Source organism: Corylus avellana, chromosome ca9 (genome assembly GCF_901000735.1).
Source record: "Corylus avellana chromosome ca9, CavTom2PMs-1.0".
NCBI classification, from domain to species: Eukaryota; Viridiplantae; Streptophyta; class Magnoliopsida; order Fagales; family Betulaceae; genus Corylus; species Corylus avellana.
Genome location: NC_081549.1, coordinates 4,183,773 through 4,197,679, shown reverse-complemented (window position 1 = coordinate 4,197,679; position 13,907 = coordinate 4,183,773). Strand labels below are relative to the sequence as shown.

The 13,907-nt window shown below is 34.0% G+C and overlaps 1 protein-coding gene across 1 annotated transcript; it reads left to right on the top strand.

The window, feature by feature from the left end:
* Window positions 1-8,362: 8,362 nt before the first annotated feature.
* LOC132191928 (transcription initiation factor IIB-2) lies at window positions 8,363-13,553 on the top strand. The gene is made up of 7 exons (XM_059607063.1): window positions 8,363-8,890; window positions 10,245-10,269; window positions 11,536-11,665; window positions 11,758-11,888; window positions 11,985-12,073; window positions 12,918-12,994; window positions 13,255-13,553. Exons 1-7 carry the CDS (start codon window positions 8,541-8,543, stop codon window positions 13,386-13,388), a joined length of 936 nt encoding a protein of 311 aa, XP_059463046.1. The 5' UTR covers window positions 8,363-8,540; the 3' UTR covers window positions 13,389-13,553.
* The last annotated feature ends 354 nt before the right edge of the window (window positions 13,554-13,907 follow it).

Below are 13,907 nucleotides of genomic sequence, written 5' to 3'. Positions count from 1 at the left end.
AATACATTTTTCTCAATTTTGATTAAAATCGCATTTTTTTATCACCCATAGAAGCAACAAAGAGTATGCTAAACTATTATCAGAAATATAAATTGTCAAGGTTACAGAGTTGCTGCCTTTAAAAATAGTAAATTGCCTATCCATCTATACGCCATGAAGTTATAAAGTTTATAAATGTTAACCAAGTCCTGGAGGTCAAATAGGCACAAGAGCAATAGACTAGACCAACCATTTTCTTGATCTAATATTAATCAGGAAACCATGTACAATATATAGTACAATACATCTACAATCAAGATCTTTGACAAGTCTCTCATCCAATTACTTATTAGAAGAAAAAGGAAAAAAAAAAAAAAGAAGTTTACTCATTTACAGAGCAAGGCTTTATATTTTGGTTTGAAGATGTTTGTAGAATTAGTTAGTTTAGTAAGTTGTTAATAGTTCGTTAGTGAGCTATTAAAGGACTCGTAAAAGAAATTAATTATAGCAGCCCTTAGACAAAATGAAAGACAAAAGGCCTTTAGACAAAATAGCAGCCCAACTATACTACCAACTACCCGGTTTGTTAGCCCAACCATACACCACGCTTTCTGTCTTCCACTCTCTCATTCTTTCTCCTTTCAGTCCCACCCTATCTCGCTCGGAGCATCTCTGCTCAAACAGTTAACAAGTTATTCTTTTTAAATAATAGTTGGGCGAGGTGGCTTGATCTTGCAGTTTGTAGGAACTAGGAACTAGGGTTATGGGATTTTAAGAAAAAAATTGTTTGAATGTGGATATTTTGTAGTAATTAGAGTTATAGCTTTATAATAGATAGGACTAACTTTATTTCACACATCAACACCTAACACATTCTTAGTAAATTTCGTAAAATATTGGTCCCCCATGTGGTTTATTTTATTATTATTTTTTTTTTAATGATGAAACCTCAATAAGGTAGGACCCTTTAGATTCACTCATGCAAAGTAAACTTCGGACTCGTGCACTGCATTCTCGAAAATTTCTCTACATCTTTAAAGTTTTCCTACACGGATTAAAGTAAATCGCAAGCTTTTACACGAGGAGGTGTGGCCCCAAGAGGGAGTTTGTTTGCATGATCTTAATTAGAATTACAATGTTAGAAATGTTTATTTATTTACATCGATCTCTTAATCCAAATCACGTACAATAATAGAAATATATATTTACAATCTAATGAAGGAACATATATATATTTATATCTTTGAATTGAGTTTGCATTAAGGCTTGTACATATACATTTAAATCAATAAAGAGGAGAATAAAAAGAGAAAATATATATGTGATTACAAAAGAAATTAAAGTTAATAACAATTAAATCTTACCAACTGCCACTTCAAGCTGATAGAATTCGGGCTTGTCGTCTCCAAAAAGTAGCTCAATCGGCTAGAGATCACTCCTTATAAAGCAGTGGTCACTAGTTCGAATCTCCTCTTATGTGGAAATGTAAAAAAAAAAAAATTGGGGCTTGTCTGATATATTTTCACCAGTGTGTTATACCAGTAACTCAAAATCATGTATTCAAAATATAATTAATGGATGAATTTCCTAGCTTTTATATGGATCTGTGATCACACAATGATTCTTTCTTCTCATTTTGGTTACTTTACTTAATCGTGTAGCTTCTTTGATTTACAAAAGTCCAATTTTTTATTTTTTTTCATGTTTTTTCCATTTCATGAGATAAGTTTACATCAATTAAATTCGAGTAAGGCGAAAAGGATTTCGATATATGGATTTTAGACACACATTCACATGACAAATTTTGGAGTTGGTACCAATAGAATATTGAGAGTTTAAAACCGAAGAAGAAGAAGAAAGAAAGAACTGTCCTTACCCAATTATCAAGTTCAACCTCAGGTACTTGAGCGATCTTGGCATGGGCTGATCTTCTAGTTTGCATTTCCTACTCAATTCGCTAATCTTCAATTCTTTTAGCGCAGCGAGACCATGTGTCCCCTTCGGAAGAGATGACAACTTGGGACAGTTCTTAATCACAAGTGTGTGAAGTGATTTGAGAGTTGGTAGCCATTCAGGCAAGGTCGTAATATTCTCACACTCTTCGACGCGTAGGTACTATTGCAAAGTATTAGCAAATCTTTGGAGCCATTGCGGCAAAACCTTCATGACTTTGGTAAATCATGAATATGAAAAGTTCGGAGGCTCAACTTAAGATCTTGATTGTCTTCTCATCCCATCAAATTAAGCCTTGGACAATTGCCAATTATCATGAACTCTAATGTAGTTAGGCACTTGATATTGAGTGACAAAGAGGTCAAATATTCACAATCAACTATCATCAATGTCCGATGGTTGGTGAGGCACTGACCGTCTATTTCTTGAAACAAAACTTTCAATCTCAGACAACCCATTACATTCAATAACCGAAGAGAATTCAATGATCCATTTTCCAACAAGCACATATACTTTGTTGTTACACACAAACGCCTGAGACTGACCATGTCCCTTATATCTTTGGGCAACCATTCAAGTTTGATGCATCCACTAAGCACTAATGTTTGCAAGTTGTGCAACTTGACAATGGAATTAGGAAGTTTCTTGATTATTATATTATTAGATAGGTCGAGATGTTTCAAATACTTTAAAGTACCAATAGAACTTGGCAACGCCTCAAAAGATCAATTACTTAAATCAAGTAATTGCAAGTACTTGAATCTCAATATACATGCTTCAACTAAGGGCACAGGTGGTTTGGCTGTGAACCTAACGGTGTGCACCTTTGTTTACTTGTCTAAGCATTTTGAAACTTTTTTGACTCAAGTCTTTTGCTGAAAATGACAAATGACGAACTGTTCCAAAAATGTCTTTGTTGCCTAAGTCTACTACTGAACACTCTCCTTGTGCAACCGAGATCTGCAAGATCATGGATCAAATCATGCATTTTAACGCCATACAAGTAGGGAAGGGAAGGATTTCTCACAAGGTCTTGGAAGAAAGATATCGACAACAACTCATTTATATACAAGTTCCACACGTCTTCCAACTCTTGTTCTTTACTAACAGATGTTTCAAGTATTAATCCATGTGCCATCTACATTCAAATCAAATCATCTGAAAAGAACAAGTAGTCTTTTGAGAAAGGAGAACAAAAAGCAAAACATCGCTTCAAGTGAATTGGCATTTGATCGTAACTCAGCCACAATATTGCGGGCAAGATGTCACCCTCATTTTGTTTTAATTTCCATATCTCGTTATCTCTTACAAATTCCCACTCTCGTTCATCAACTTTTGAATAAAGCAGGTTGCCTGAAATCCTGATCACCACCAATAGAACCCTTTCACATTTTCTTTTCCAATTTATAAGAGCTTTGGATTTTGTGTCTATTCTCCTTCCTTAAATGCACATTTGACAAACAAAGTCAAACAATCATGTTGGGATAGACTTTCTAAATTGTACGTGGAATCGGTGCTCATAATAGAGGCAACCAAGTTGCTACGTGTTGTCACTATGATTTTACTTTCTTCTAAACCATCAATTAACAAATTTCTCAATTCAATCCATTTATTATGATCTTCATTCCAAACATCATCCAAAACAAGCAGAAAAATTTTATCGTTTAAAAGTTGTCTCAATCTAATTACATGCAGCCCAAATCTAGAGTTTAGCAGTTCTTCAATTTTTTTTCAGACACACAAACCCACATTCTCAATTGAAAATGCCCAACAATTTGTTCATCGTTGTACACCGACTGGGCAAGTGTGGTCTTCCCCAAACATCCTAATCCAACTATGGAAATTACATTGACATTTTTGCTAGCATCTGGGTGAACCAAACGATTTATGATATTTTCTATTTCGTGAATATGCAAATAAAGGGCTTGGAGTGTAAGTGGGTGAGATGTTATTCTTCCATTAGAAAATTAAGTATATATTCTGCCTTTGAAGATGGTGAACTAATCGAATACCTATATGACATTGCTTCATTAAAAAATAAAAGTCTCTCATTTGTTTGCTGCAATGAATTTTCTGTCCACTCTCTTCATTTTCACACCAGACAGTGTTCTGTTCTGCGGAATCTTTGTTTGAGCTTTATGTTATTAAAATCCCATTTCCTTAGATTAATTATGGGATGCATATATAAAAATGGTTCAATTCTATAAGGTTGAACAAAAGTTCAATTAATTTTTTGATATTGAGATAATTGCTATGCTTAGTTCGTGTGTGACTCGATGTTTTTTTTTTAAGAGAATAGAACAATTAGTGGCAGCTAATTAGAACCAGCAAACATGTAAATAAGAGCTAAAAATTACGTCAAACATTCACAAAGAGGATGAAATGTACATTCTGATCGAATTCATCTATCTCCTATATATCACCAGAAGTTAAGCAACATTCTTAATTAATCATTCAACAAAATAATGGCAACAGATATAATAAAGCATGAAAGCTGCTGCTTGTTTATTTTAATCACACATTAATATTGTTGTTGATGATGCGGTAAATCAAACGTTAGAATGAAGGCTTGTCGGGTGCACGAGCGGGAGATGTCTTCGATGCCAAAGTCAGTAATCCTTTGAGGAGAGGTAGAGAACAATCTAGTTCAAGTGGAAGATAGATAATAAATTTAATTTCTTTTTGATGTTCAGAAACATAAAAAGAAAGATTTGCTAGCCATTATGACTTCACAGCTTCAATTACAAACTGTAATCAAAATGCAAGGAAATGCATTCTATTGCATGCGATTTTAAAAATGCATATTTTTCTACGTTTTTAATAGAAATTAATTTTTAAGTCAATTTCTATTGCAACCCGAACTTGTGAGGTTGTGTATGTCTTGAGACTTATTGTTGATGCAAGGAACATTAACCATAACTCTAGGCCAACTCTCGAGAAAAGCTCCAACTGCAAAAGAAGAGAATGGTTGTTAGAAGGCTTGTCGGTCCGAAGACCAAAGGCACTCCGATGTAGAAGTTAATAGAGCCCAAGTTTTTTTTCTTTTTTTTACATGTCTACACAAAAAGAGGAAAATAGCGATAAAGATTTGATTTAGTGACTTTCGCTTCATGAGGCTTGGTCTTCGGCCGATTGAATTACTCCTTGTAAACAATAGAGCCTAAGTTGAGAGGAAGTAAAATTAGTTAAAAGGGGGGGAGAGAGTCTTCTTAGGCGTGGTAGCTAGTGAGTAAGAAATATATAAGGGAATGTCAAGAACCCTAAGACCCATCAAACTAAGCAATAATAATAACCAAAACATTTTATCTTTTTATATTCTCAATAATAGCTATTCATTTTTTTAATGATATAATCATTTTCATACCAAACACATCCCTAAGATCCGTTTGGATTTGAGATTTAAAAACACGAATTTTCAATCAAGCGTCAAGTAAATGATTTGTTCTTTAAAATTACAATTTAGTCTTTAAAATCATACATTTTAAAAAACGCAAACCTTTTTTGCGATTTAAAAATGTGATTTTTTTTACATTTTTATACCTTAATTTTTTAAAAATGTACTTCCAAATGATACATTTTTCTCGAGTTTGTTTAAAATCACATTTTTTATCTTCGAAATCACAATACCAAATGTAATATATATATATATATATATATATATATATATATATATATATTACATCATTTAAAAATTTTAAATTACGTAATACCACACATATGCATAGCTAAATATAATAAAACAAAATTTAATAAAATAGATGATATTATTCTGGTTGTTAGTTAGTCATAGTTTCACTAAAAACAGAAACGGCGTCACACGGGCCCAACCTGGAGAGAGTTCGGTCTTACTTTTCATGTAATGTTCGGTCCGGCCCACAAAACCGAGCCACGCCTGCTCCATTGGTACATGTTTTGTTCTGTTTTTTTTTTTTTTTTTTTAAGAAACTTTAGTTTGCCCTCTTGAACTTTCAGTCAATTTGTCAAACCCCTATTAATTTTCAAATTTCTCACTTTGGACCCTTAAACTTTGATTTGCTCTCACTTTAAACCCCTCTCTTAGTTTTCAACGTTAAACTCAAAAGGTTTAACTTTTTATGCCCATTTAACCATTTTTAAATGTTGCTTATAAACTTATTATACGTGTTTGATGAATTATTATTAAATTTTAATATAATAATAATTTTAAAAGACATATTATAAATTATGAGAGTAAAAATATAAGAATGAAAGTGTGCAATATTACTTTATTTTTATTTTTTTTTTACTCATATTGTAGGTGGTAGCCAACTTTAAGGCAATCATGTCTCTCAAAGTTGATGTATCTTTTAAAATTATCATTTGATCAGAATTTAACAGAAATTCTTCACAATTCAATAGTAATTTTAAAAGTCACATTAATTTTGAGATTTTTTTTTTATATTTTTCCAAAAAAAAAAAAAAAAATTACAATGCCATTTATGTGTATTATTGTACAAATAAAGACAAATCAGAATACCCTCATATTGGTTTATTATCCCAGGATATATATTAGAGTTTTGTTTTTCCAATAACAATGAACGAAAAGTATTATATAAGACAAAAATTCGAAAGTCTTTCAAATAGATCTGTCGGTCGGTGATAGTCGAAACAGTTACGAGAAAGCTTTATATTTTCTCATTAACAGACATTTAATTTTAAAATTAATCAATGTTAATTGTTATTAATGATCATTTAGTTGTTATTGTATTTATCACTAATGATGATTTACTCTCCATTAGATCCTTAGATCATATTTATTATCAATGATTATTTAATTATGACAGCTAGATTTCACTTGTTAATCTTAACTTATGAGATACATCATTAAAACCTTTCATTTTTTTTTTTTTCTCTTGACATTGGTTTTAAGGAGTAGATTTTTTCTATTTCAATTTAATGGTCAAAATTTAATGTTGATGTATTTAACTGTTTACACGATGTCACATGATAAATATATTGGCATGTCATTCAAAAAATTAAATTATATGACATAATGTTAAATACAACAACATTAAATCATGACCTGAAATTGATCCATTTCATAACATGGAGACATTCATTGTTTTGATTTTACGGTATACAAATTCAGTCCACAATAAATATAATGGGCATGAATTCCCCTGTGATCAACTTTATCCGTATTAGTTTGAGTAATGCTAAGAACCAGGGTAAAATTTGAATTTTTTTTTTTTAATTTTTTCTAATATAATAGAGGGAATTAATGTTTACAAGCGGTTATATTGAAAAAAATCCGGATTTATCCTAGATTTTACCCCGGTTCTTAGCATTACTCTATTAGTTTTCCTTTCTTTTGTATTACTCTGATGAAAAAAAAAAAAAACTATGTTTGTTAATGTGTTTTGAGGGTAATTTTTGTTTTTAGTTTGAACAAATATTATATTTAACTTAAAAGTGAGAACGGTTTTAAATGTTTTGTGCTTTAATTGTACAATAATGTTTTTATTTTAAAAACAAAAGGTTTAACAAACTTAACTAACTATTTTTGTAGATTTTAATATAAGAGTTTTAGTGCAATTACCAAACATCAAACAAACTATTTTTATGTTTTTTACTGACCAACATATAATAAATTGTCCTTATTGGAAAATATGTTCTAATAACATTAATAATTTATTCTTCTTAAAAACTAATTTCTATTGAAAACCTTATCCAACAAGAATGCACCAATGAAATGCAACCATCATGTTCCACCCTAGCTTGCCATTATTGACCCAAGAACTGGTCATCACAAGACACCACCAAGCCAAAAGCATTCCCCATCTGTCTCATTCTCAACACTCCCACAACAAACTCATGCTCTCCCACGTGCCTAAACTGCAACAAACAAAATGGAAGTAGACCTAGGGTGCCAAATCATCGTGTCCGTCGGGTTGGTTCGAGTTGCGTCAAAATATTAATATGAGATCATATATATATTAATTATAATTTAATTTATTTAAGTAAATAAGTTAAATCTCTCAACCGTAGTTTGTTAATTTTTTATCAAGTTCGTGAGTCATTTAATGTTAGTCCTAAATATCACGTGTCCGATTTGAATAATTCGAGTGGCATGTATATAACATCGTACAAATTAATCATAATTGGACCCATTTAATTAAACAGTTTAGACTTATCAAGTTTAATTCCCTAATTTCATATGAGTTTATTCCAAATTTGTGTGCCGTGTACAAAAATTATTAAGGTTAAAAGTGGACAGAGTTTTTCTCCCTATTTATAAAAATGTAATTTTATAGACTAAATTAAAAAATAAAAAATAAAAAATCTTATAATCTAATTTTGAGTAAACTTTTCCGATAAAAGTAGGTTACAGTATTCCTACATCTAGTCGAGAAAAATCAAGCCGTGTGTCCAAACACATCCGAGTCCAACTAAGCAGACGCGAGGCCATGAAAACCCCATGACTTTCCTAACAAGTCACGCCCTCTCTCCACATCTGCCATCTTCTCCTCCAGTCTAGGCTTGCACGCACCCCAGAGGAGAAGAACAGAAAACCCGCACAGAGGGATTTGCGGAGGACACCCACGGGCGACGCTCATACGACGTAGTATTTGTTTGAAGAAGAAGAAGAGATGGATGCGTTTTGCTCGGACTGCAAGCGGCATACGGAGGTGGTGTTCGACCACTCGGCGGGGGACACGGTGTGCTCGGAGTGCGGGCTGGTGCTGGAGTCACACTCCATCGACGAGACCTCCGAGTGGCGAACCTTCGCCAACGAATCCGGCGATAACGACCCGGTCCGTGTGGGTGGGCCGACCAACCCCCTATTGGCCGACGGTGGCCTCTCCACGGTCATAGCCAAGCCCAACGGCGCCACGGGCGAGTTCCTCTCGTCCTCGCTCGGCCGCTGGCAGAACCGAGGCGCCAACCCTGATCGGGGGCTCATCATGGCCTTCAAGACCATCGCTACTATGTCTGATAGGTGACCTTTTGATCTCTTTTCTTTTTGCTTGTGGGCTGTGAGCCGCTTCTTTGGATTCTGAGAAGGCGTAGGTAATATGTGTTGGATTTGCTTGGGAGTATGAGGCAATTGAGAGATTCTGATTGAGATGATTTTATAGCAACCACATGGAGATCGAATTTGAAATTTGTGTTCTTTTCGTCGAGATTGGTTTTGGTTTGGTTCGTCCTGATTTCTTGTTGATCTCCTGAGTTATTGGACTTGGGGTTTGGTTAAAGGCAATAAAAATTGGATCTTGGGCTATACCCAGTTTGGGACTCTAGAATGTGGGAAAACTAGAATTTAACTCTGAGGTCCTATGGGAAAATTGTTAACGTAAAACCTCAGTACCAGAAATTTCAATTATTTTGTTCTCATGCTGATTTTGATTGTTTTATATAATTCTAGAAATTATTTGTGCATTCGAGTTGGTAATTATTTGATGGAGTTGGAATGCAGATCGTTGATTATGAGTAGGTGTAAAATCCACTATAACCTGATCATCTTCGAAGAATTCAGTAATGAAAATCTCAATGATTGGATTACTATATTGCTTTTTTGAGTGCTACTGCATGTAGGTTCAGGTTGGTTTACAATTGTTGGTTGTAGTTTCCTGACCACCATGGGTGAATTTTAACAAGTGGTTCTGATCTTGGTTAGCATCTCACTTATGTTTTCAATAAAATTCATAGTGTTGCAAAATAAATCAAGCTGCTCGATATTAGCTTGCTTAGAGACTACTAAAGCAACCTACTACTTTGCTCATAGGATAAATGCATCAATTTTGATTGGCTAGCTACTCTGCTAATCTTGGTTCTTTGCTCGCAAAGATATAGTTGAGCTTAAGTTGCATGGGCTCAATGAAAAGCTTGCTAAAGATCTCTCTTAAGATAATAACCTGTGCTGGATTGTACTCGTGTCTCTAGTAGGCTAATTTATAGCTCAAAGAGTCCAACGAAACAACATTAGGTTGAATCTGTCTTGAGTTTGATCATCATTCAGACTGCAGTAATTTAAGGGTCATAATTAACACAAGCATGAGGAATCTGCTAGACAAAATAATTTTGTTTAGTGTTTACATGCAAACAGACAAAGATTGTTTGTTTACCGCTTTGGTTTGCTGTGATATATTTCTTTTCAGTGTTATCTTTTAGTTATATTGCATTAAATTGTTGTTCTGCTACTAATGTGTGAAAATATGGAGACAATTTTAAAAGTTTTAATAGTTTCTTGTCACGTTAAAATAGTCTTGGAATGCTGCCCTGCCAAGAGTTATATTTTCTGTAAAAAAAGAAGCTGATTGATAAAAGCTAATGGGGGTGACATTGTGTTTCAGGTTGGGCCTGGTAGCAACCATTAAGGTATGCTACTTACTCTGTGCTATAATTTTTTTAATGTGACTTAATTTTTAGCACACCCATATGTTAATATAGTGGTAATCGAATTCTTGGTATTCCTGAAGTATGGAGTATATCGCCAAGTGAATTAGGACAGTGTGGCAGAAATTCTCAGATATAATAGAAAATGAATTATTACAAAATAGGATCATTTTCTACTGCTTTCCAACCTCCAATGTCAAAGTATGTGACTGAAGACTTGGATTTGATAGTAAAAGATGGCAGGAGCACATAAAATTTTATGGTTTCAACTACACTCTACACATAATAAAACTTTATTAACAAGCAATTGTTGTTTATGAAAATCTAAGAATTAGACATGCGTTTTCCTTTAGGATTTTTCAACTGTGGGGACTTGAGAATGAAAATTGCAAAATAGTTGGAATTATAAAGGAAAATACTTGGATTTTCTTAATATAATGAAAACGCTTCTTCAATTTCAATATAACTGCTAGGGTAGATGAGCCTGCTTTTTGTAAACAGAAAAGCTCGAGTCATCAGCATATGCAAAATAGTTGGAATTATAAAGGAAAATACTTGGATTTGTACTAGACTGGAGAAAGACCTCACACTTTATGCATGTGCTGATGACTCGAGCTTTTCTGTTTACAAAAAGCAGGCTCATCTACCCAAGCAGTTATATTGAAATTGAAGAAGCGTTTTCATTATATTAAGAGCCCCTCACATTAGTAGAAGAGATAAACTAACACTTCAAATTTGCTTAGATTGTCACAATTTTCTATTGATGTCCTTATAAAGAAAACACTTCTTTTTTTAATATTAGTCTAACAATTCCTTTTGCAAGCTCCCTCCCCCACCCCAAAAAAAAAAAAGAAAAAGAAAGAGCGATCCTGTAATCATAGACTGTTACATCTGAGGCTTTGGATCTTTTGGTCTTACTTCAATTGATGATTTGATCTAAAAATGATGCAGAGATGTGGTGTGTGCTGATGATTGAACTTGTAATGAAATATTTAGAAATGTGATAAGAATCAAAATGCAAAATTTTAGCTATATTATTTATCAATCTGATTTGAACTCTTGTTTGTACACGTTCCTTAATGCAAAAATGTAAACTACTATGAATTTCTGGCTGCATTTTCACAGCTGATACTCTTTCTTGGCCTTTGGGATTGTTTGCGTCATTTGTCTTTTGTTCAGTTGGTTCCAATACCTATTTGATTCAAGTTTTTTGTTTCCTTTGATGATGCTTTTTTAATTGATATGAAGGACCGGGCCAATGAGATATATAAGAGGGTGGAAGACCAAAAGTCGAGTAGAGGAAGAAATCAGGATGCACTATTGGCTGCTTGCCTGTACATTGCTTGTCGACAAGAAGACAAGCCACGCACCGTAAAGGGTACAGCTTATGATCCTTTTAACATATGGATGCTTCCTGGTTTATCTTTCCCTATGTGAATGAGCTTCCCTGAAACTCTGGATTTCAACTAGAAATTTGCTCTGTCGCCAATGGAGCCACAAAGAAGGAAATTGGCCGAGCAAAAGAATACATAGTGAAACAACTGGGGTTGGAGAATGGTCAATCGGTGGAGATGGGAACAATACATGCTGGGGACTTTATGGTGAGATTTTCCCCTTTCTGAAATAAATCACAACTTCTTTACAGTGTTGATGAATTTATTGGCAGACACTGACATTAATTTCTACTTAATATGTAGAGGCGCTTTTGTTCCAATCTTGGTATGAATAATCAAGCCGTTAAAGCTGCCCAAGAAGCTGTTACAAAGTCAGAAGAGTTTGATATAAGGTGGTTATGGTTTTCTCTTCTATTATCATGTTTTATGCAGCAACTAAAACTGTTTGCCTTGGTGATCTTGGGTACAATCAATGGGTGGGGAGGGACTTGAGGCTTGAGGAGGGTAACCCTAATTTGTACCCCACTAATGTCATTTTTTTGGGGGAAAGGAGGGTTGGGATTGATTGTTTTGAACACATAATGAAGGCCAAAACGGTGCCATTAAGAATTTTTTTTGCTAGGAATATCTTTCTTTAATTTGGCGCCAAGAAGAATAAGTAGGTTAAAGGTGAAGGCTTTGTATGCGATAAGGAATATTTATATGATAAGTAGATCCCATTTTTCTTATTGGGTTCTGGTAGAGACCAAAGGTCTTGAGAAGATAGGATAGGAGAGAATAGAATTTGTTTCTTTGTCTTGCCATAATGGTTCAGTTCATCAAGTTGGATCCTAGATATAGAGAAATCATCAGTTTTGGCATAAAACGCATGACTTGCGGATGTTGTCTCTTGATGCAGTACTAGCTCACTTTTATGGTTGAGCTTTACCATATGTCATAATATAGCTCTGCTAAGTTTAAAAGGATATGATTAAGTATTTATTAAAAAAAAAAAAAAGTTTAAGAGTATATGATTAGGTATCTTTTCCACATTCAAATTATTATTGTGGCATAGGGGTGGGATGCAGTTTATTATTCTCTAGTATTTGCAGCTGCATGTTACTTCAGTTCTTGTAAATTGGTCTCAAGGATTTCCTCAGTATTGTGACTTTCAATGTACTCAATGGGTTTTTTGATATTTTCTTTTTGGATCATTATTTGCTTATATCGATGACTTCTCTTTTCCCAAAATTGCAGGAGGAGCCCTATATCAATTGCAGCAGCAGTAATTTACATTATTACTCAGCTTTCAGATGATAAGAAACCTCTCAAAGGTTATTATATACTCTTTATTTGTTGAAGCACCAGAGTTAGAAGGGTGCATTACCCGCAGCTTCTTGGGATTCCTTTATTCTTTTATTAATTTTTTATAACTATATTTTATATGAATTTAGACATGCTAATATATAAGCTTAAAAGGCCTGACACAGGCTCCTGCAATCTATATGCAAAAGAGGTGTCCTATGGACATCCCATTTTAGGTACTAATTGGTAATACTATATAAATGCTCTGATCTTAGAGATTTGAACGCAGATATTTCAGTAGCTACTGGAGTTGCAGAAGGGACGATAAGGAATTCCTATAAGGATCTTTATACCCATGTGTCAAAGATAATACCCAGCTGGTATGCCAAGGAGGAGGATCTCAAGAACCTTTGCAGCCCTTGAAATGTAGAGCAAACAATAACCGGAATATTAACAACTTCAACTTAGTTTTGGTTGTTCTTTCTTGGATGTATTTAAGTCTTCTAAATACAACAATGGAAAAAGTCATCGGCTACCTCCTTTTTGACCTTGGATTGGAGTATATGATTCGTTTCCGTTTCCATTTTATTTTATTTTACCACTTGGTGGGGCTGATATAAGAATCTAATGCTGGTTTTTTAACAATGAAAAGGCATAGGGATGGCGAGTCCACTCTTTAGCATGATTTGGTGTATTTTGGTTAGGGTTGATAATTTGTTCGTGTTTATGGATCGGGTCAACATTGTGTGAGCCATAGGTATAAGATTAGGTTAACTTTAACTTGATTATTTAATTAAATGGGTTAGATCTCTTAATCTGAACTTGTTAATTTTGAGTTGGGTTTACGAATCGAGTAAAATTTGTAGCCCTTATTTTGGTGTTATCATATGAACCACAAAGATAAGAGGTTCTCACAAATTCCCAAGAGCACCCAGGAGGGGG